The 23,759-nt window shown below is 34.3% G+C and overlaps 1 protein-coding gene across 7 annotated transcripts; it reads left to right on the top strand.

The window, feature by feature from the left end:
• The first annotated feature begins 8 nt into the window (after positions 1-8).
• Positions 9-22,438, top strand: CEP44 (centrosomal protein 44). 7 transcript variants are annotated; one of them, XM_012770687.3, is made up of 12 exons: positions 9-490; positions 1,825-1,928; positions 5,486-5,624; positions 8,387-8,534; positions 9,709-9,855; positions 10,249-10,371; positions 13,515-13,688; positions 14,595-14,801; positions 15,568-15,643; positions 21,022-21,146; positions 21,399-21,436; positions 22,218-22,438. In XM_012770687.3, the coding sequence occupies exons 3-12, from the start codon at positions 5,536-5,538 to the stop codon at positions 22,258-22,260; spliced, it is 1,170 nt and encodes a 389-aa protein (XP_012626141.2). In that variant the 5' UTR covers positions 9-490; positions 1,825-1,928; positions 5,486-5,535; the 3' UTR covers positions 22,261-22,438. The 7 variants fall into 7 exon arrangements, with proteins under 7 accessions (XP_012626141.2, XP_012626142.2, XP_012626137.2 ...); XM_012770688.3 differs by lacking the exon at positions 21,399-21,436; XM_012770683.3 differs by lacking the exons at positions 21,399-21,436; positions 22,218-22,438 and adding an exon at positions 2,971-3,002 and having other exon boundaries at positions 21,022-21,390.
• Positions 22,439-23,759: the final 1,321 nt, after the last annotated feature.

Below are 23,759 nucleotides of genomic sequence, written 5' to 3'. Positions count from 1 at the left end.
TATTGTTGCCGGAAGTGACGTTGGGGCTCTGAGTCTTAACGAAGAAGCATTTTCTATTTCCGTTGTTTACGATTCGCCATAGATTCTTTGCTTCTCACTTCCCAGCCCGAGCCATTCTGACCATCAAAATTATGCAAACTTAGAATCTGCAAGTTAATATTGGACTGGCCATTGAAGAGGCTCTCAGAAGAGCCGCTTTCCTCAAGGATCTTAACGAACGCGGTGTGGAATCTGCAGCGAGGAATCGTGGAGCACTGCGGATCCCTCAGCCTAGAAGGTTTTACCGCGGTGCGTGGCGGGCTTGAACTCATCCTTCCAAATACAAACGGTCGGCGCGAGAAGTGCTCCTGGGCGCAGGCGCCGGACAGCTGGGACTCGTTGCTGGAGGCTGGGTTCGGGGGGCTGTCTCCGGTTGCATATGCTCCCTCCTCTCTTTGTCGTGCCGGGCCGGAGGCCTTCGGAGCCCGCTTCCGTGCTCGGCGGCTGCTGGGTGAGCCCCGGGGAGCCCGCGAGGGTGGCCCTAGGTTGGGCAGAGGTCCCCCTTCTGCTGCCGTCACCGAGACCCCGGGCGTGGGCATTTAATGACCAGGTCCACCTTGTCAGCCTTTTAATTCGAGTGGCGGGAGGGGAGCTCTACGTGGGCCTTTCTTGTGTGCCCAACTGGTGTATGCTGTTAGTAACAACGAAGTAGAAAGAATCGTGGCAGCTCATAACATCAAAATTAGGTTGTGATTTAGGATGGGAAATTATAGATTTACTGATTCTTATTGGATCCTGAGGTGAGGCTCCATCGGGCTCTTCCAGGATACCGGCTGGAAGGAAGCAGTTCAGATTCTCCTTGCTTTCATTTCTCCGGTGTTTCAAATATTTTCACACCTTCCTTGAAGACTACAGTTTTCCCTCACTATAAAAAAAAATCAATCTTGAAATTTTTATTCTTTTTATTCTGGAACTATGGCTATATTGGACGATTCTTCCCCCCCCCCACACACACAGAATTATCTGCAAGCTTTTTAACAGTTTTGTATGTGAACACAGCAGTCCCACTGAGTCTATACTTGTCCCTTACTCCCTTTTTTTCCCAGTTTGCTCAATGCTTTCCCTTTCTCAGACCTTTTTCCTTACCTCTTAGAGAAGTATTTCCCAACTGTCTTTTGTGAAAAGTTTCATAACCTTAATTTTTCCTCATCTTTACTCCTGTATTTTCGATACATGGTTTTTAGATAATATCGAATGTTGTTATGCCATAGACTCTTAGCCATGACTATAATTGTTACAGTCAGTGTATTTGCTTCATTCTGAACAAAATCATGTTAACTCCAGTGGGATTCTATTGGGAGGCATCGTTTTAATGACCTCGAGCAGCAATGAGACTGAACTAGGTTAAAACTGCTAGCTAGAGCGTGCGTTTTCACGACCTTTCCCACACATTTAATTGGTCAGATCTGACTTGTAAACAGAAAGAAACTCTGGAGAAGCAAGGAAGCAATATTGACATCTTCTTAATGATTGGATCTATGATACAAGCTGAGTAGTATCTCTTTTTTTTCTTTTAGTTTCTTCTGATAAGAGTTATTAGGTGAAAATATTAATTTAAGTAAAATTATTTTTCATCATCTCCGAAAATACTGTGTCGAAATGTGCATAAATAGTAGATCGGCTCATTTCAATCTCTTAATTTTATTGTTTTTAAATTTTATAGTAGACTTAATAAAACCTTTCGTACAAATGTAGAGTAGTAGCTATAATTTTTTCTATAATCACATTTCCTTGTCCCTTTATTTTTTTCTGTCCTGTCTTATCACTTATCTCCTTCACCTACAGATCCAAGCTGTACTTGCATCTTACTCTTCTTCAAAATATTAATTCTGCTGGTAATGAAGAGGATGTGTTCCAGGGAGATTGTTGTCAGAAATTCCATGACAAAGGTAGAAATAATAATGTAAGAGACATTGAAATGTGTTCCAGGACATCAGATAAAAGAAAGATGAAAAGATACCATAAAGTGTTACATAAAACAAAATTACATGTATTGGGAAGATGAAATATACATTTGGAAGGACTAAAGGAAGTCTGAGGGAGGAGATACAATTTACATTAAAGTTACAGAATGTCTTTCAGGAAGAAGGCACCCCTGGAAGAATTGTGTTCAGATAGATAGATCTGGAACCTAAAACAATCTCAGACCCATGATATTGGCCAATGGAAAAACCCAAGAATTGCTTTTTTGCAGTTATAGCCAGCTTAGTTTTTATTTCATCTTTCTCAGAAAAGTAAGGGTTGGTCTTGGAAAATTTCTCTTATTGCTTCCATGTGTCCATTACCTCCAATCATCCTAAAAGATGTTATATAAGTTTTACTTTCTTGGCCAGTGTTTTGCATAATGTGATTTCAGGATCACTTTCTCTTTTTCTAGTGACCTCTCATTTGACTGTACCTGAAATTTGCTCTGCCTAAAAATGTAAATATTTAGTTAAAATAATTGATTGGCTGAAAAATAGTGACTAAAATGCCCATGCACAAGCATATCGAAAAGTCAACTCAATAACGTGTTCTTTACCATGTAGATAAAGGAGAGTAGACTAGGAACAGGAAGGTAGTGTTCCTAAAGAGAGGAGTAGTCACTCTAGCCTGGAGAAATGGCTACAGAAATGGGCAGCTAGGGACTTAAAGGAGAAAGCTTCCTAAATCTAGGTATTTGCAAATTGCTAGCCTTATTACCTGTAGTTATGTATAGATACACAGAAGGTAGTATATAAGGAGATGATTTGTATCCTGGGCAGTTGCTGGAATTCAGACTAGGTGAAAAGATAGATCATACTAACTATTTCACTTGTTTTTTTCAACATACTAACTATTTCAACTTGTTTTTTTCAACTATTTCACTTGTTTATTTTCAACAATTTATGAATTGTTCTGGTTTTTTCTTTTTTTGTCACTGTTTTTAATGCCAATCACTTCATTTTAAAGGAGCTTCATTTTCAGAGGATTCATTGTTCAAGGTATTGTTATGTATTATTTTCCTTTTATGAAGTATCCACAGAGAATTGAAATAGATATTTTTAAGTAAGTTATTGAGTTTTGCCTTACTGGTTGACTAGACTTACAGTTCAGAAACCTTTTACTTCCTTCCTGCAAAGGTTCTTAATCATTTATTTACCTATCTACCTATTAATTTTATGATCTTCCTTTGGGGAAAACCTTTGAGAATCTAATGAAAGGCCTACTCTTTGTAATAAAATGAGTTATTTAGGAATAAATTCCATAGTATTATATTTTGGGCAATTTAAAAAAATGATCCATTTTATTTAAAATCTCAGGTTGTTTATATCTTTTGGTTCACACATATATGTATTTCTATTATATACATTTTCAGATTCATGTTCTTATTTCACAGGCCATATGTATGTTAGGTTGAGTAGATATCTCCAATAAGTTTTCCAAAGTAATTGTACCAATTGACCCTTCCACAGCATAGATATTTCATGTGTTTTGATGCTCTGTTGTTAGGTACATACATACATGTTAAGGATAGTTGTTTTCTTGGAGACTTAACTCCTTTTATCATTATATAATACCCCTCTTATCCCTGACAACTCTCCTTTTTACTATATCTTCTCTGTCTGACATTAATATAATTGCCCCCGCTTTCTTTTGATTAGTGTTAGCATGGTATATTTTCCCCTATTTTTCATCTATATGTATCTTTATATTTACAGTGAATTTTGCATAGATAACATATAATTAGATCTTGTTTTTTGATCCACGCTGACAATCTGGCTCATTTTAAATTCTCACAAGGTGTTTATTTTTTATATCCTCCTTATTTTAGATTTTAATATTCTAATCTGACTGAAAATATTATACCTTTTATTTTGAAATTTTCTGTTATTTCTTGTATTGTCTCTATTTCCATAAAAGTTTTCCTTTTTGAATTGGTCTTTCCCTTTCATGATGAAGGCTTTCCTCTTAATAGTTATTGGCCTTTGAGCATACATTTAGTTTTAAACATTAGTCTCTGTAAAAAGGTGCACAGCTAGGGCTTGTCAATGGGTGAGTTTTGCTTCAGGCTTATTGTGCAAGACCTGGCCTTTTCAATGTGGATTCCCCTCAAATGTCAGTAGTGTTAGCATATTTTTTTCTCTAGGTCCATCTACTTTCTGTAGAGTAGAACTTGACAGTCTGCTTCCCTGGAGAACTTAAAATCTGGTTAATGGCCTTCTTGTAGCTTTTGATTTAAAGTGAGATATGGGAAAAATGAAAAAAAAAAGAGGAAAAAAATAGCTTTCTTGAAGCTGAGATATAGGAGGAGGCAATACTGTGCTATATATACATATATATATTTATATATTATGTGTGTATTATATATGTATATGTGTGTGTGTATATATATATACACATATAATTTTTAAAAACATATGTTTGCTTTCCAGCATGTTCCATACTTTTTGCCTTGTCTGATGTTTCCAAATTTGGTGTCTCTTTGGTTCACTTTCTTTAGAATGTAAATTTCTTTTTCTCTTTCCAGTGAAGGAAAGGGATAGTTGCCTAGCTGAGTGAGTTATATGTGTGGGTATAGGAGGGGGTAGGACAAGTAAAAAATCTAGGGTTAGCTGCCCCTTATGTAGACTTTCAAATGATCATTCTTATTTAAGCCACCTGGACTTAACCCTCTGCCTTTCAGAAGTATGAAGTACCCTTCATTTGTGAACCTATCTTGCTTCTGTTGGTTTCCTCCTAAATAGGCAGATGGGATTGTTCTGTCTTTGCTAGGTTAGTTATCACTTATCCATCTGCTTTTCATTTTCCAAAATTTTGTTGATGACTCTTTTGTCATCTGAAATCTCTGATTCTCTTTGTCCTGGTGTATATATATGTTTTTTAATTATTTACTTTCATGTTAGTGGTGTTTAGAAAATAGAAATGAAGGTAGCATGCATTTAATCTGTCATATTTAACCAGATGAAACCTGCATTTTTAAAAAAACTCATCTGTTTTTATTTTTTAGAAAAGGCATCTGGTTGGCAACTATGTGAGGTTAGAGCCCTATGACTCTGACTAAATCTGTACTAGATTTCTTTGTCTCCATTTTTTACTGATTGTATCATACAGCCTCTATAAGCATCCAAAATAGTCATTGATGGAAGTTATTTCTACTTGATCCATCTGCTCAAATGGTACTTTATTGTTCAAAATAGAGTGGGAGAATGTCATATGAGACACATTGTACAAACAGGAATATAAGGCAAACTTCTTTTTAGTATGGAAAAAGTATTGGAGAGTGGAGAAGAAGCTCATCTTATATTCAGGAATTTATAGTAGATAGTAAAGCACTACTTCACTGTTTGGGAAAATAATTAGAGGAGAAAGAGCTAGGATAAAATAAATAAAGGTAAGTGCCAATAGGAGATAAGAACAAAATAAAATAGAGAAGCTTCAGAAAATACACAGACTAAAGCAGTGTTTCATACATTTTTATCTTTAGGTGAAGAATTAGATTATTTCAAGAGGTGGAGCTGAATCTATTGTTAAATAATGGCAACAGGTGACTTAAAAAGAAGCTTACGGAACCTAGAACAAGTGCTTCGCTTGCTAAATTATCCTGAAGAGGTGGATTGTGTAGGGTAAGCTATAATCTTGAACTTATTTTTATTGTTTTTGCTAGTGATTTGAGATAATATTTGACATGGGGGGTACCTAAAGAAAAATCAGATTTTATCTGGATTCTATTTAAATTTACCTTGAAATGATTAAAATATTTGAGAAAAAGACATATAGGAGATTATGGCTAAGTATTAATTAATGAAAAATTCCAACCCAAGAGATTTAAAACACCATTTAGAAGCACAGTATTTTTCAGTGTAGGATGTGATCTCTGTGCAACTTCTAAACTCGTAGAAGTATAGTGTTTATTCCTGTTATAGAGGATAGGTTTTATACATTTAAGCCAAGTGTTCTTTTGATATGGAAGATTCTAGTTAGTAGATTTCTTTATGGCAGCCTGAAGATTATTATTAAGCTATTTAACAGACCTCATTATGAACCTATCACATTGGATTCAGTTTTCCAAGTATGACTTATTTATTTTTGTAGTTTATACCAACATAGATTCCTGCTACATTCATGTCAAACTAATATGATATTCCATGTTATTCTTCTATCCCTTAATGTTCTGTTTCTTTATAGCACTTATTCATACCTTTTATCATTGATTAGTTGATGCAGCAATTAAATGTTTCCCTTCAGCTTAATGTTAATAGAATGTAAGCTGAGGTCTGGGACTTTGTTTTGTTCACTGTAGTATCCCCACATGTAGAATTGGGCCTGACACATAATAGGAGTTAATTAGACACTTATTGAATGAATGAGTGTCAAGGGACAAGTCCAGATTAGGCATATATTCAAGAATTAGAGTGAAATTTGATTAAACCAACTGCTAATTAGAATCCTTGAGTACTGGGCTTACATATAAGAATGGATGTTCTAATTGTATACTAGAGAAAGCTAACCTCAAGAGGAGGTTACAAATGAAAGGATAGGGAGGAGAGTAAGGAGAAAGTTTAGCTATAATTACAGTTATTACAGGCATTATATGTGAGAAGCAGGAAGTATGAAACAAATGTAATCCAAGTATGTACCAATCATCTTGGTACCTCGAAATATGAAAATCTTGATAGTCCAGAACTTGCAGGAACTTAACCAGTTTATTAAGTAGCCAAGTTTTATCCTTGCCCACTTTAAGCATCAATATTTGAAAAGAACATTTTAGATAGGATTAATTCTAAAGTATACCAATATTCTCTTGTTTTCTGAATATAATGTTTAAACATTTAGTTTTCTTAATTGCCCAAGAACATCATTAAGAACAGTAACTTTTAGAATATTCTGTAACATCCTAATATCTGCAGGGTCTGTTGAGATCGGCCTTGCTGCTTTTCCAAAGAGACTCACATTACTACCCTCCCGCTGCCACGCACATACGTGTACACATACAACATCCCCACCGCCAACATAGTTTGAATTCTTTCTGCTTTTTCACATTTTTAATTTTTTCTGGCCACTTAATGTTTTTTTGTGTTAGTATGCCGGTTTGCAATATTTGTTTTTCTTACTATTTCTGATCTGCTAAATCCTTAGAAACTAAGTAGCCAAGGTTTTTGAGATTTTTTTAATGTAAGAAGTGTTAGAAGTGGGCCTGGCTGTCATCTATTCACAATGTGCATAAAATGGACAGATTTTGCTATTCAAAGGTATTTTTTTCATTCCATTTTTAAACTCTGTTCTAGATAGACAAGAGTGCTAGAGTAGTTTTCTGATTGGGTAAATAGTGTTGTGCCTATAAAGAAGCATAAAAGAGAAACAATTTATATTTGTCCTGAAAAACAAAATGCAGTGTTATCATCACATATGTGTTCCCTGCCTTTTAAAAAATTTGGGCAGGGATAGGGATATTTATGTGTATGTCTTGAATTTCATGGAAAACATTTGTATTTTATGTAAATGTAATATTACATCAATTGAACAAATAATTGAACATATATCTCCTGAGCATTGTTGTGGGAGAATCAGTGAAGGTACTTCACACTATGAAAATAAGACAATCAGAAAACACTATAAGACAGGGCACGAGGCAATAATACTGATTACCTTGTGAGTCATTCTTGAAGAGATCAGTATAGATCGGAAAAGTTGAGGATGGCTTCGTGGAAGGCTTGGGATTTGACAAATGATTTTTAAAGAATGAGTAACTGTTGTATAGGCAGAGAAGATTCGGTTACCTTTCTAGACTGGAGGAATTAGCATAAGCAAATAAGGTACAAATTTAGAATGAGCAATAAGTAGAAGAGAGTAAATTGCTCAGCCTAGTCACAGTACTTGCTTTTTCCAGCTCTGCTTTCCTCACCTATAACTTAGAATATTTACCTTTGTAAGTTTGTGGTAGAAAGCAAATGAAGTTAATTTAAGAAGTGTTTGCAAAACCACAAAGTGTACTTCAGTACTATAAGATAGTACATTTGTTTTATTAGTAGGAGAAAATAGAATAGATCAAGTAAGACTAAGCTTTGAAAAATCAATAAACACTATGTTAAATAGACTGTTAGTACTAGAAAGCTACGGTAATTTATTTACTTATTTATTTATTGCTGAGAACCACTGCCATAGTAAGAGTTGCAGTAATTTTCTGAGCATATGAGCAATAGTATTTTGTGGTAGTCTGGCTAGATGGATTTAGAATGAGGGGTGGAATCTAGAGGGTCTCATATGTCACCTAATTATTTTGGCTATCGTGTTAAGTTATTAATTACTGACATTTCTAATATTTCTTGATTATCTAAGTTTGTGGAATTATACTTATTAAAAGTCATTTTCTTTTTTCCCCTGACAGTTTGATAAAGGGAGACACAGCAGCATGTTTGCCAATCATCAGTTATTCTTTTACCTCATATTCACCTTATGTAACAGAACTTCTGATGGAATCCAATATAGAACTCATAGCAAAGAATGACTTGCGCTTTATAGATGCTGTCTATAAGGTACTTTGAGTCTATGAAACCCTAATTATTTTAGAAGGTATTGAATGATTTTTAGAAAATAATATTTTAGTACTAATTCTTTAAATATATGCAGCACGTATCATTGGCAGAATATTTTCGTATACATTTATCGCATTTAAATGTAGTCCCTATTGAAATCAAAATGCAATTCAAATTTGCTTTGTGACTATTTCCTACTGTAATAAATATGGCAACTGGTAACATTTGTCATTGGCTATCATTTGCCCTTTTTGTGTCAAATTCCGGTAAAAAATCCTGGCAGAAGTTAGAAATGTGATTATATTCAGAAAAAGTTGCAGTTTATAGAAATATGAGTTAATTCAGTTGTTTGTAAGAAGAAACTAAAACTTTGAGATGTTATATTGTTTGATGCCTGAGATAGTGTCATATTTTATATCTACATTTGTACTATATGTATACTGAATTTAATCCACTATTTGATTTTTTACAACTCTTTTATCATTAATTTTTTCTCAATTACTGTGTTTTTTTAAAAAACTTTGTTTTTTAATGGTAAAGCCCATTTATCAAATCTAATCTTTTTTTTAAAAAAAGTAGAGTTGCATTTGATGAAATAGGAGCTTTTATATGTAGGGTCTGTTTAATCTTCCCATTGCTTTTTTTCTAATCCCAGAAAGCTTCCATGGAAACCTAAGAGGCATTTCTAAGACATTCTAGAGTTCCACAGAGTAGCTTTTGGAAACTACTGGTCTAGTCTATTTCTCTCATTTTACAAATGAGAATTTGAGACCAAAAGGCCTACTGACTTGTCTGAAAATTACGTAATGGAAGAATTATAAACAAATAGAACTATGGCTTTCTGACAGCTGGTATGGTATTCTATTGAGCTAAGGAAATTTTCTAGTATATATGAGGATATTTAAACTTTTTGATGATTGACTATATTTTTCCATCTCTCTCAACAGCCGTTTCTTCTCTGGCACATCTCTAGCTCCCTGTTTCCTACCTGGATACCTCTCTTCCTGGTCATGACTCACACCAGCCCTGTAAATTTCTTTAGCTGTAGTGAATGGCCTGATCCTCCTTGTCCTCTCAAAGGTGGCCATTACTCTCCTGACCAAGTGGCCTTTTATCATTTTGGATTTTAAAAAGAAATTTGTAATTATTACATTGATCTGTTTGCTCTTTGCAGCTTCTTCGTGATCACTTTGATTATAAACCTATTTTGACAAAAAAGCAATTTATCCAATGTGGGTTTGCAGAATGGAAAATCCAAATTGTTTGTGATATTTTGAATTGTGTGATGAAAAAGCACAAGGAATTAAGTAGTCTTGAGAAGGTAATTTTATGAATAGATTTTAATGGTAACTTACAGTAAGTGGCTCAATATTTTAATGTATAAAATCAATACCCTAGATAGTAAATTATTATATAGTGTAATTACTGCATTATTTACAGATTTGAGTACCCTTATAAAGCTTATGTTTATTTTATATACTAATCACTTAATTTTACACATCTGTGATTTGGAACTGCGAGTCCTAAATTAACAGTACAAACATAATGTATTTTCATCACTTTTTGGTTTTCAAAAGACATGTAGTCTCATTAAAGCTTCATTATTTGTCAGTTACAGTTCATATATGTAAATTCAAATGATAATGAGTTTTAACATATTTTATGCTTTCACACAAAATTTGTTATTTTGGCTAATGCATTCTTTTTCTTTAAGACTCCATCACAACAAAGAAAGAAAACCAATTCTGGCAAATCAGAACCTTGTGTGAACAATGAAAAAATATCTGCAGAAGCTGTTGGTGTTGACATCACTGGCAGGTTTATGACTTCAGGAAAGGTATAACCTGTGTCATATAGTGTAAGAGTTATCTATCTAATTAATCAAATATATAAGGTTCACTTTTCTGACTGGCACTTAGTGAAACACTCTAGTTAGATTTCAGAGTATAGGGGTTTTTAACAGTGCATGTCATATGCTGTCTGGGGAATATTCATAAAGTTATAAGGATAACTATAAACTATAACAAAGTTATAGGGATAGAAATGTAAAATTAAGCAAGCCTTCTCTTTATATTTCTAAAGTCAAATTCTGCCTTATTTCTCAAATAGAAAGTAATGATTTAGGAAACTTATATTATGTAGTCATTTATATTTGCTTTTAATTATGTATCTGGTGTTTCTAAAATGCGGGAACATATTAAGAGCCTACATTATTAATAGTGATAGTCATGATGATTCTTTACACACAATCATGTTGCTATAATCAGCACTACACCCAGCTGCCGCGGCCCGTTTATAGGACGGGGGATGAACACAGAACATAAAAAACGACACGGACAAACAAGAACAGTACATGACTCGAGTGTCCAATGCACTGGTCACTTTATTTTTATACCCCCCAGACCCAAGGTTAGTTTCTTGTACATGAGCATCTGAGCATAGCAGCTATAGCCATCAATTCCGGAGTTGTTTTACAAGGGAACAATGGTCCCATGCTCTCAGACCTCAAAACGGTTACTTAAGGTGCTAGACATAGCTCAAAAGCCAAGGCCGAGATAAGCAACATAAAGCAATGCAGCCATCTGTAGAACTTCTTGTTCTCTTTCCCAGCCAGCAGCTCCTTCTGGCCAGAGGCCAGCCCCCACAGCTTTGCCTGTCTTAGGTCGCCCCTCCCTTGAGGGATCTTACCCATCACTCGCTACCAGCCATCACATGGGGCCGGGCCTTGGGAATGTCCTTCTTATCTTTATGGTCTCCAGACTCCCACCACGGGGGTCCACCGTGTGGTAGCTGGGCAACATTTGCTTACGTGCAGAAACTCATACCTCTTATCATGTCACGAGGCAGTAACCATGTCTGAAGAAAATGCTGACTGCTGCTGCGTCATGCAGCACGCGTACATTACAGGCTATAGTGAACGATCAGTATAAGGCATAACGTCAGAATCGGCCCCCAACACCCAGCCTGCCACTTTTTTTTAATGTGCCTTTTTTGCTCTAGGTAATGAGGACAATAAGAAAAGGAATTATAGGAGACATGGAGCCTGGCACAGTGGCTCACGCCTGTAATCCTAGCACTCTGGGAGGCCGAGGCAGGAGGATCACTTGAGCTCAGGAGTTGGAGACCAACCTGAGCAAGAGTGAGACCCCATCTCTACTAAAATAGAAAAATCACCCAGGCTAAGTGGCATGCACCTGTAGTCCCAGCTACCCGGGAGACTGAGGCAGGAGGATCACTTGAGCCCAGGAGTTTGAGGTTGCATGAGCTAGGCTGACACCACGGCACTCTGAACAGGACAACAGAGTGAAACTCTGTCTCCAAAAAAAAGAAAGAGAGAGAGACATGGTTTCTGAATAAATGCCCATACTTCTTGTCAACTTGAATCTGTAGCTTATCTAACTCTTGTTTGTTTTATATGGTTTTATTTTCTAACTGCTAAATTATTTTTATCTTGTATTTTTCTCCAGCTAGAACTTGTATAAATGGAGATTTTCTTATACTGGTGTTTTTGTACCTTAATTGTGCTTAGCAAGGATTAGGCACATTGTAAGCACTTATTAAATATGAGTTGATAGAACTAAATGTACTTTTAAGTTTTCTATTTAAGTATGGGGTTGAGGAGCAATCTAAATTGTTCTAACAAAGAAAAATGCACAATTTCAAAACATTAGATTTGTTTTTAAATTTCTTAAAGCAGTTTTCTTTGTTATCTGTCTATCAAAATTTAGTGAATTCAGCCGGGCATGGTGGCTCATGCCTGTAATCCTAGCACTCTGGGATGCTGAGGTGGGTGGATCACTCAAGGTCAGGAGTTCAAAACCAGCCCGAGCAAGAGCAAGACCCCATCTCTAGGCCGGGCGCGGTGGCTCACGCCTGTAATCCTAGCTCTCTGGGAGGCCGAGGCGGGCGGATTGCTCAAGGTTCAAAACCAGCCTGAGCAAGAGCGAGACCCCGTCTCTACTATTATATGTAAAAAATTAGCCGGGCATGGTGGCGCATGCCTGTAGTCCCAGCTACTCGGGAGGCTGGGGCAGAAGGATTGCTTGAGCCCAGGAGTTTGAGGTTCCTGTGAGCTAGGCTGATGCCACGGCACTCTAGCCTGGGTAACAAAGTGAGACTCTGTCTCAAAAAAAATAAAAAATTAGTGAATTACATTAGATCTTTAATTATCAGAAATTAGAATAAGTATTAAAAGTTCTCAGATTTAGAAAAGTTAGAGTCTATAAGTACATTTCTTTGTTTACAGGCAAAAGTTAAATCAATGTGAAAGGAAGTTTTCTCCTTTCTCAGTGCCTTATACAGAGTGCTATTTGTGACTTCTGTCACAGTTTTTATAGTGCATATATGCACTGTGGAATACAAAGTAGGCAGAAGATTCCTGTGTAAATGTGCAGTTTGATCTAATGCCTTTTGTCAGATCTTTTCTTTTGTCATTATTAAGTTTGAATTATAAGCTGAAGGTCTATTATATTATAGATTGTTTAATAGAAAAAAAAGTTTAATGAGTCCTACTCACAGAGCCAGTTTTTAGCTATTTATATGTGAATTACATGGTAACCTTTTTTAAAAATAAATTTTGATTATGGAATGTTACAAACATTTACAAAAGTACCCATCATCTAGTTTCAACAATTTATCAACTTTTTGCTAATCTTGTTTCATCTTTATTCCTCAACATCTTCCCTCCCGAAACTGGAATATTTTGAAACAAATATTAGACATCATTTAATAAATATTTCAGTGTATTTCCTAAAATATAAGAATGCTTTAAAAAATCATAATCACAATTTCAGTATCATACATAAATCATTAGTAATATTAATAATTGTAGTGTTTTGTTATATATTATATGTGGTAATTTAAATTTCTTAAAATCTTTAAAGGAAGATTGGTGTTCCTTTTGCAGAATTACTGTGTGTGTTTCAAATAACTGTAGGAGGAAGACACTGAAGTATTTCTCACATATTTTTCTCTATGCAGAAGAAAGCTGTGGTGATCCGGCACTTGTATAATGAAGATACTGTTGACCCTCCTGAAGATACATTAATAAGTACAGTAACAGAAGTTAGTGAAGCAGTCCCTGTGTCTGCCGTACAGGCTACTGAAATAAAGATACCTGAAGTAAAGGTCCCTGAAATCAAGGCTGAGCAGCAAGTAAGAATTTTAGACTTCTTTAAAAGATGCCGATATTTCTTACTTTGATGTGTATGATTATTTCAGCTTCTAAACTTCGGGATACTTCTGGCCTTTTGAATTATTAATCATGACATATTATCTATGCTATCATTATGTAAGAATCAATATGTCTTACTGTATATAATTCAACAGATATTTGCTGCTTATGTTTACAGCATTGGGCCAAGTGTTACGGGTAATACGAAGAAGAATAAGACATGATACTTGGCTTCAACAGATACACTGCTTTGCACAGTGGAGGTTCTCTATCACCTATTTCCTGTATTGGTGTCTTCATTGGCTTTTCATTTTCCTTTCTGGGTCCTTGTCCTTTTCTGTCCCTCTTGTGATACCATTTCCATTGTTCTTGCTACAGACCCTCTACTGTTTCTGCTAAAACTATTTTTTATCTTCCTATGTCTTGTGACTTCTATACATCTCAGTATATCAGTATTCAGTTGGCACTTATAAAAATTACCAGATGGCCATAGGAATTATTTCTTGTTATATGGCAAACTGAGCAATCTCAATGCACTGTCGTTTTGTCATTTCCTCTTTGTGGTAGGTGTTATTCCAAGACGCAGTTAATGACAGTTTTATTTTACTACTTTGTATTGTTGAAGAAAGTTATGCAAATTAATTCATTTACTCACATAAGAATCATAAAAAGTAGGGACTAATATTATCTGTACATTTTTTAGGTGGTCATAAATCCAGATGAACTAGTTTCAGTGTCTAAGTAGTCTGCTTCTGGGGATGGCACTCCTCACTTTCATACTATACTGTGTCTCCTAACTTTTGAAATGACATAGTGGAAATGCGAATACATTGGTTTTAAAGGAATTTCAATTTGTATAATACTTTAAATCTTTCTAATCATTTTAGGATATAAAAGTTAATCCTGAGATTACTGCACTACAGACTATGCTTGCTGAGTGCCAAGAAAAGCTTAAAAAACTGACCTGGATAGAGAAAAGGTTAGAATGCTTGGAAGAAAAAATGAAAGGAAAAGTGTTGGTAAATGAAAAGATCTGGGCTAATCTTCTAAGTCGTGTCACTCTTCTTGAAACAGAAATACTTTTGTCTAAAAAGGTATTTACTTTTCTTTGCATTTATAGAATATATCAGATACAATGAAGTATTTCTTTTGTTATAGATGTGCTTTTTAGGAAATGCTAAATTCAAGAATATTTAGGTAATGGGAAAATGTTTACTTAGAATGAAGTCTTATTGAAATATAGCCCATTTTGTTGCGTGCTGTGGCTATTATTTTTCTCATTATCAAATGAGATAATCTGAAAAACCTGTACGTTGAGCATTTAGAGCTATGATTGATTAATACTTGAAGTAATTAAAATAGGATGAGAATATGATAGACTTTGTTTATGAAAAGCTTGAAATTATTTTATATCTTTTAATAGTACAAATGGTCTATTTTCACAGGGTGAAGAAAAAAATCAGTAGAGGAAAAATTAAAATTATAACCCTTCCTTTCTTTATTAACTGACTTATTTCAATCATAATATGAATTTCATAGAAATTCAAGTTACCGTATCAGCCATTGCCTTATCAAATCTGAGAAATTTGGTTTTTTTACTCAGAATTTCAAGTTCTGGTCTATCCTTCCTTCCTAGAGAGTGAAGTTGGTAGATTGAAGAAGTTTGCTATCTGCTTCCACATTTAAAAGATTATTTATTATTTATACAAATATACAATATATATTTTGCTTTATAAATTAAATAATTTAAGATATTTAAACATTTATCATACCATCTTTATATTTTAGACTGGGCAATAAGAATATAAAATTAGGAACATTTTTGTTTTCCATTCTAAATATTTAACTGTATTATTCCAGAGTGATGAATATATAGAGTATAATGAAATGAGTGAAGACTATACTTCTAGTAGTGACATGGATCTTCTAAATGTTGGTAAGTTCTTCAATGATATTAGAATTGGTGGTATGATAGGAGTTTTCAGAAAAATAATTTTATGGGTACTTGGTAATTTTAATATTCCCAAGCCTTATTGTTTAAAAATTACAAAGCTCTTAGAACAAAGGAAATAATGAACCAACAGACTACTAAAGGCAAGGATTGCATAAGAAGCCAGCCTGTTATTTATTTTACATAATATAGTGGGTGAATAAATTTCAGTGTACAAAATTATAAATTTTTGGAGATATTTTACTCTTTTAATCATTCTAGAATAATAAAGTGCTCTAAAATTTTATAATTGGCATCCAAGTTTTCTAACTTAAGTAATATCTTTCTCATATGAAAATAATGTATGTGAGAGAAGAAAACACATTTGTTAACATCTGTGGATGTTTAACATCATAAAATCTTTCAGCTACTACATATATAACAATAATAATAACAACACACTTTCTAGCATTATGTACCTGGCCTTGTTCCAACTGATGTATCAGCTCATTTAATTCTCAAAGCAACCATATAAAATAAGTACTATTATTACTTATTTTTCACAGATAAACTGCAGTATAGTAAGATTAAGTATGCCAGTGGTCACACAATTATTGAATGGGGAGCACATTTGAATCCCAACACCAACTTTCTCTGAAGTTATTTATTATTCACTACATTTTATTTAGTACACATGCCCAATTCATTGCACAAAGAATAATTTCATGATTAGGTTATTAAATATAATTATTTGAGGTGCTATTTAAGGCAACTAAATTTACTACAGACTACAGATTTCAGATTTGGTAAAATGTTGACTTTTTTCCCATTTATCTATCCAATTATTTATTCAACAAATATCAAAGCCAAAACTTTCTCTTATTGTCTGTCTAGCAGACAGAAAATATGTCTATACTTCTATCTCTAGTATCTGCATTTAGTAACTCAAACATTTACACATTAAAAGAATATTGAATGCCTACTATTTGCAAAACATTGCCTTTTGTAAGTTTGATTTTGTATGTTCAGGCTTTTTACTTTTTAATATTATTGCAGAATATATCTTTAACCTATTTAGAAAACACATAGCTAGATTTAAGCTACTGTGCTAGGACATAGAGTAATGAGCAGATAGGCCACTATTTGGAATGGATCATAGATTACGAATAGGGTAAAAACCTGGTCTCATATATTTTATAATCTGATCTAGATTAATAGAGTCAAATTTAAAAAGACTTACACGTCATACCTCACATACACATGTTACTTAGAAGCAGAGGGTTTGATTTCATTTGGATACAGAGAGCAATAATTTATCATTCTGGTCTTAGGATCATGTTAATCAGGTATTATTTTTGTGAAGTTCCAGATTTGTTTTGCCTTTATCAGAAATACAGTGTTCCATGGGGAGCTGTAAGGCATCTCAGTGTCTCAGTAAGAGTGAGTTACGAGAGGCTTTTAAAAGGATTGGGGTTTCCTTGAGTGATTTTGGAGAAGGTTTAAGGAAGCATGAGGGCTTTTCTGATTTGAGTGCTGTCAAGAAGTAGAGCAGTTTGATGATTGGATGATAAGAATGAAGTGAAGGTGAAATTTTTAGTGGAAAAGAAGCATTCATGTTAAGGGGAGAGAACTATAGCTTGTTATTTTTATGGTTACATGGTATCCTTGTTTTGTCTGTGTTCAGACTTGATTGGTTTTGTGTTATTTTGTTTCATTAAGATAATGAAGTGACCTCATGTGATGTTATTTTCTATGGAATTATTTATACTCAGTAGGGGATATGGTAACTTAGGTGCTAATTGCCAGAGAGGCCACCAATTGTCAGGGCTGTTTTTTGTTTATTTGTTTTGTGCCTTTTTTCCTCTCAGGAAAAAAAAAAATATTACTAATAAAGATGTGACACCACAGAAGAGTGTGGTTTGTTCCAGTATGATTAGAAAAAAGTGTACATGTGGGCACATGAAAGAAGTTGAAGCAGCAGAGTAAAAAGGTCAAATCATGTAGTTTATCCCAGAGTCCTAGAAAGATTGTTACCAAAGCTAATATTCTCAGATTTGAGTTTCAGAAAGGTTATCATGATAGCAGAATAGTGATTTATCAGAGGAAAAGACAGACAGGCAAGGACAGTAATTTGAAGGGTATTTTAGTGATACTTATTTTGGAATAATAATGAGGATCTCTACTAAGGCAATGATACTGAGGATAAAGAGCATGTGACTTATTTGGGAGATATTTAAATGTTAAAATTGATAAGCCCTGATTACTGCTAGAAGTAGAAGGGATAAAGGAGAGGGAAAAAGTTAAGACTGGCTACTTATGCTTGGCTCATGTGATTGAGTAGATGGTTGTTACTCTTTAATAAAACAGAGAATTCAGGAGGAGGAGAAGGTTTGAGGAAAATAATAAGTTTACTTTTGAACATATTAAATTATATATGAAACACTTAATACAAAATATCCTCCAGAAATCAGTTGGCTATACACATCGGTCCTTGATTTGGAAGTACTGGCTTACAAATTACTAAACAGTAAAGGACCCAACTGGTTCTCTTAATGGAATAGGGTGATAATCCTCCAAAGTTGGCAGTGAAAGATTAATGGTCACATGGGGAGAGTTGGCTGGAAGATCTAGCATTACAAGATTCCCTTTCTTCACAGTGATCTCTTTGCAGTCACCACTGACTGATCTCCATAACAGCTGGCATCAGGGGCCACCACTTTTCCCTTTTATTTTCAACCTGAACTTAGTTACCAGTTCTTTTCTCAATCCCCTGTAGCACAGCTAAGAAACCATTAATGTTTAAGAAAGTATGATTTACTAAAGGCTCAGGAGAGCAACAGGAAAAATAATCATAGAAAGTGACATGCTCTTAACTGATCTGGCCATTAAATATGGCTGGTGTTCTGCATATGCCCCACTCTATAACCTCTGGAATCCCTTATAGTGGTATCTCTCTGCATAGTCCACCAGCCTGCTTAATCCCAGCTTTCTCCCACAATGAGGCATACCTTGCTTGTGTAAGGCTAGATACCACAAAGTGTGGACCCAAAAAAGCAAGGCTAAGAGAGCCATTCCTTCACCCTCTATTTGTCGGTCTTCCCAGTCCTGTTTCACTGTCCTAGGGCCCCCCTCTTTTTGGAATGACATAAGACCTGTTCAGTACCTTCAGAGGGTATGTATTTCTACCCACAGAAAATAATTTGCCAGAGTTTGCAACTCTCCCAACAATTCGGGTCGCAGGCAGGAACATCACAAGAGATTGGAAATAAAGGAGGCAGAGACAAAGTATAGATTAAAGTGATGGGGAAATCAGGGGTCCTCCAGCATTCCTGTGTGGAGTCCCACATCAGTATTTATTCTTTCAGCAAATAATTATTATCAGTCACTGATTTACATGTACATATCATGAGTTTAAGTTTTGAGGTCTCCCAAAGTAACAATATGCTAGCTAAGTATACACAAGTCAAAGATAAAATTGTGAGTCAGCAGTAAAGGGTATAGTCCAAATGGGAACAAAGAGACCACATACTTCTTTCTACTTTATCTAGTTCCTCATTTACTGAGACATCAACTCAGGACCAGGTTTAGAATAGCAAACTGCTCTTATCTGCTGGGCTGACATCCTTTGCTCATTCTCTTCACCTTTGGATTACAAGCCCTGGTCCATTTGCAGACATCCCTGATCAGTGGAATGTCCCCCTCAAGGTTGAGCAGCTTTTGCTCAGTGAACTGACATGTCCACTTTGCTCTTTGGCAAAGTCCTGTCCCACTTCTGGGGTTCTCATGTCTCGACCCTAACCCTCAACATTAATTATTTCAAATTATTCCTTAAAATTACCTATTGTCCACAGCTCCTGCTAAAAGATCTGGGTCTAGGTAGCCTTCAGAGTTGTACCACGTGATCTTGCCCCCCAGCTCAACTAAGTGGACCAAGAGTAGACATCTAATCCAGGGAATACCAGTCAAAAGAGTGTGGAACCAAGTTACATTCTCTGACTTAGGATTTGGAATTAGGACAACAAGAGTAAGTCATTCAAATGTTGTCATCCCCGGAGTGGGCTAGCCATGTGGTCCAAGTTAATACTGGTGAGCATGCCAAGAAAGCCATTCTACAGAGAAAAGCAGAGGAATGGAACAAATGATAAGAAAAGTAGGCAAAAGAGACTGTGGTTCCCTGAGAGATGAAAGCTAAAGTCTATTAATTGTTTTGTCCTCATGTGTTAATATGTTGTTTCCTAATTAAGGTTATCTCTGTTGACGTACAATAAAGCTATCTATGGAAACCAGGTTAAATGGGTATCTTTTTTTTTTTTTTTTGCCTTGTTTTTGTAGTTAATGTATTCTGCCTAAAACTTGAGTTTATAGGATTGATTCAACAGGAGCATGTTTTATTTGTAACGTTCTCTGATTCTGTTCTAGGAAAGACTTGCTATCATTTTGTTGAACTGATACCTGAAAAGTTCAGTTTTTCAGTTTTTTGAAAAAGAAATCTGTGGATCATAAATTTTAAGCATTATTTCTTTCCATATGTGTCAACTCAGTATAGAATGTTTCTTGATTTTTATAAGGTATATGTAATCAGTTTTAGTAATTGTTGCTACTGGCCACAGACAATAGTAAAAAATTTGTGAAATCCGCAGACATTGCAGAATAGAAGCTCATGACAAATTGATTGATATTTATTATTTACTATAGATGCCACCATTTTTTTCATATAATTCCTATACAAGACTGTTGAAGATGTCACCATTTTAAGAAAAGAATATACATGATTCAGTAGGTTTTATTTTAAAATAAATTGTTACCTAATTATTCAGACTGATTACTATCATGATAATGATTATTTGCCTTTAGTAATTTTTTTTTTTTTTTTTTTGGAGACAGAGTCTCACTTTGTTGCCTGGGCTAGGGTGCCATGGCATCAGCCTAGCTCACAGCAACCTCCAACTCCTGGGCTCAAGCAATCCTACTGCTTCAGCCTCCCGAGTAGCTGAGACTACAGGCATGTGCCACCATGCACGGCTAATTTTTTCTATATATTTTTAGTTAGCCAATTAATTTCTTTCTATTTTTAGTAGAGATGGCGCCTTGTTCTTGCTGAGGCTAGTTTCAAACTCCTGACCTTGAGCGATCCTCCTGCCTCAGCCTCCCAGAGTGCTCGGATTACAGGCGTGAGCCACCATACCTGGCCATCAGCCAATTTTTAACATCTAGATCTAAGCTGTTATCTTAAGAATACTAAAAACTCATCTTTGATCTATAAATAGCAATAGCGTCTTTTTTAAAAATAAAATAACATTTTTCTTCCACCTCTAAATAACACTTTTAGATATTTGACTCTATTGTGAGAGGAAAAGGTAACCTAAATCTTAATTTCTTCACAGACAGAAAAAGCAAAGTAGAGAGACCCACAAGTATTCCTCTGTCCTCTGGTTATAGCACAGTATCCACAGATTCAACTCCCAGAACCTCGATTATTAATTACTGTGGTTTGAATAACATTTCTCAGGTAAGAAAAACTGGCAACTGCTTAGATGGTTTACTTTCTAAGGTCAGGACAACAAGCATTAGTTTTAGTCGTATATACTGTTGGTAAGAAAAATAGCAAAACTGTGTAAATCTTAATCTCTCAAAAATTCTTTGTGATAAGTAAACAGTACTTAATGCAGTGTTTCAGAATGTGTTTTATATGTTCATGGTCCATCTTTGATGATGGTTTACTTTAAGAAATTGCCTAAATTTGTTGCTTTTTAAATTAAAGGAAACAACAATCCAGAAAATGGAAAGGATGAAAAAAATGTAAGTAACAGAAAGGGGCAACAGAAATTCATTTCTCTGTAGGGAATTGTATTGGATTACAATATATACATGCATATGTGTTTCAAACCTTAAAGGTCTCTCAATCAGGTGTGGAATTTCCTTCAGGACTCCAGTGGATAATAAATCCACCTACAGTTATGTGTTTGTGAGATGAGTCACTGTTTTGGTTTCCAACAAGTGATATAAAACATTGTTAATGGAATTAACTGTGGATTAAAGAGTACAGAGATATTTTTGGTTAGTAGTTTGTCAACAGTATTATCTGTTTCTGATAACGGATTTATCAGAATGTTAAATAATATATAGATGGATGGTTTGGAGATATTTTCAGCTATTAATGTATCACTGGTTCTTATTAGTAAGTTTTGCTGAGATAATACTAAAAATGATGTTTTATTCAGTACAAATGAAATTATATATGGTTTTTTAAAGAACAGTTCAAAGGAAATATAAAAGTACAAATGAGATTATTATATAGCCTACTACTTCAAAAACTGTAATATTCTTTTGAAATTCGAAAAGTACTGAAATAACTTACACTCCAAGAATATAATTGACTCTAGTTGTTTTTCTTCTGGCCGTATTGTAAGTTTACTCATAGTATGAGTATGTTAAGTTTACTCATAGTAACTGTACTTATAAATAAGGAAAACACTCAAATTATTTCAGGCTAAAAAGCATAATTTCAACAATTTAAATCCTATGCTTAATTATGAATTATTTGTTTTACTTAATATATTATTTGTTTATTATATTTCAGGTTTGAAGAAACTGCAGAGTTACTGAAATGCCCAAATCATTAATTTTAGAATTTTCTGCATGAACTTCTCTAGGACTTTGGCTACTGTACATGTTGTATATTTTAAGAATTCTTTATACAATTTTAATATACTGCAATATTTGTATTAACAATTTGAATTCCATTTGGTGTGTGAGTTTTTTCATTCACTATTGAATAAATACTTCAATATTTTTGAGCTATGATTTTACTCTGTTTCACTTCTCTTAGGAAAAACTTATGTTCCAGTACATTTCCCTTACAGAGTGAAGTCATTACAGCACTGTATTTTCTGAGTTGACATTTGCTGGCAGTGTGCTAAGTAATATGTTTTTTAAAGTACAGGCTTGAGGACTGTGGTTTACATCCTGTTGGAAACATTCCAACTGGGACTTGCATATTGTACCCAGGAGGCTCTCATATATACCATCTTGCCATCTGTACTGACAACTACATTGTAATGAAAAGTTAAAGTGCTCATCAAAGATTAAACAATATAAAATACTGTTATTTCATGCTTAATCAAAAAGCAACAACACCTTTTCAATTAACACTGAGAAATTAAGAGTAAGATTCTCCTTTTATATTTGGAAGCAGGTCTTGAAGAAACATGTTGAATATTTTAGTATTCTCTTCTGTAACAAATTTTAAGACCAGCATTAGAAGGTACACAATGAGGTGTTTTGTTTTGTTTTTTAATAACGGGAAGTTACCAATTTTATTTGGAGAAGCCTTAGATGAAGTTAAATGAAGGGAAAAATGAAATTCATTTTAAAAGTTTCTGTATTATCTTTTTTAAACTTTATAAATAAAATAAATAATTTTGGGTAATCCTCAAGAAAATTGACTCCATTATTTGGAAGAAAAAAAGGAAAGTATTTTTTCTTTTTATTTTATAGATCATCTGATTATATTTTATTTATTCATCTGTTCATCTTATTCATAAGTAAAAACTTTTAAGAGAGCATTTTTAGTATTCTAATAAATGCTTAGTTTATTAGACTTTAAAATTGTGAACTTTTATGTTAGCATATAGAATCATACAGCCTTGAATTTAGTAGAGTTTCAGTAAATATTTCTAGGATTAATGAAGCCTATTAGCTTTATTTTTTCAATGACAAGACAGATACATTTATAAAAATAAAGAGATTACAGTTATAAGAGAAAAAACTATTATCAATATAATTGCTAAAATATCAGTACCAGCATGGAATTATAGCTCCACCTTGTGGTTCTTATGCCAACATTTTATCTTTTTTTTTAAAATACGTGACTTACTATAAACCATAGGATCATATTTTCCCGTTTGAAAAACTCAATTTCAATTTTAAAAAGAAACCTTTTTGAAGTTTTCTTGTGGAAGACAGAAGAAAAGGTAAGTCTCTTTCTCTTTATCTCTTTCTACCCTCCTTTTTTTCCTTATATAGTGTAGACATATACACAATTGGATGATTTAAAACATTTCTAATTGCCTAGTGTACATACGGCATGAAAAATATAAGTATATATTGAAAATACTATAAA

Source organism: Microcebus murinus, chromosome 15 (assembly GCF_040939455.1).
Source record: "Microcebus murinus isolate Inina chromosome 15, M.murinus_Inina_mat1.0, whole genome shotgun sequence".
Taxonomy (NCBI): domain Eukaryota; kingdom Metazoa; phylum Chordata; class Mammalia; order Primates; family Cheirogaleidae; genus Microcebus; species Microcebus murinus.
Note: the sequence above shows the minus strand (reverse complement) of the source record. Positions and strands in the feature narration are given on the sequence as shown.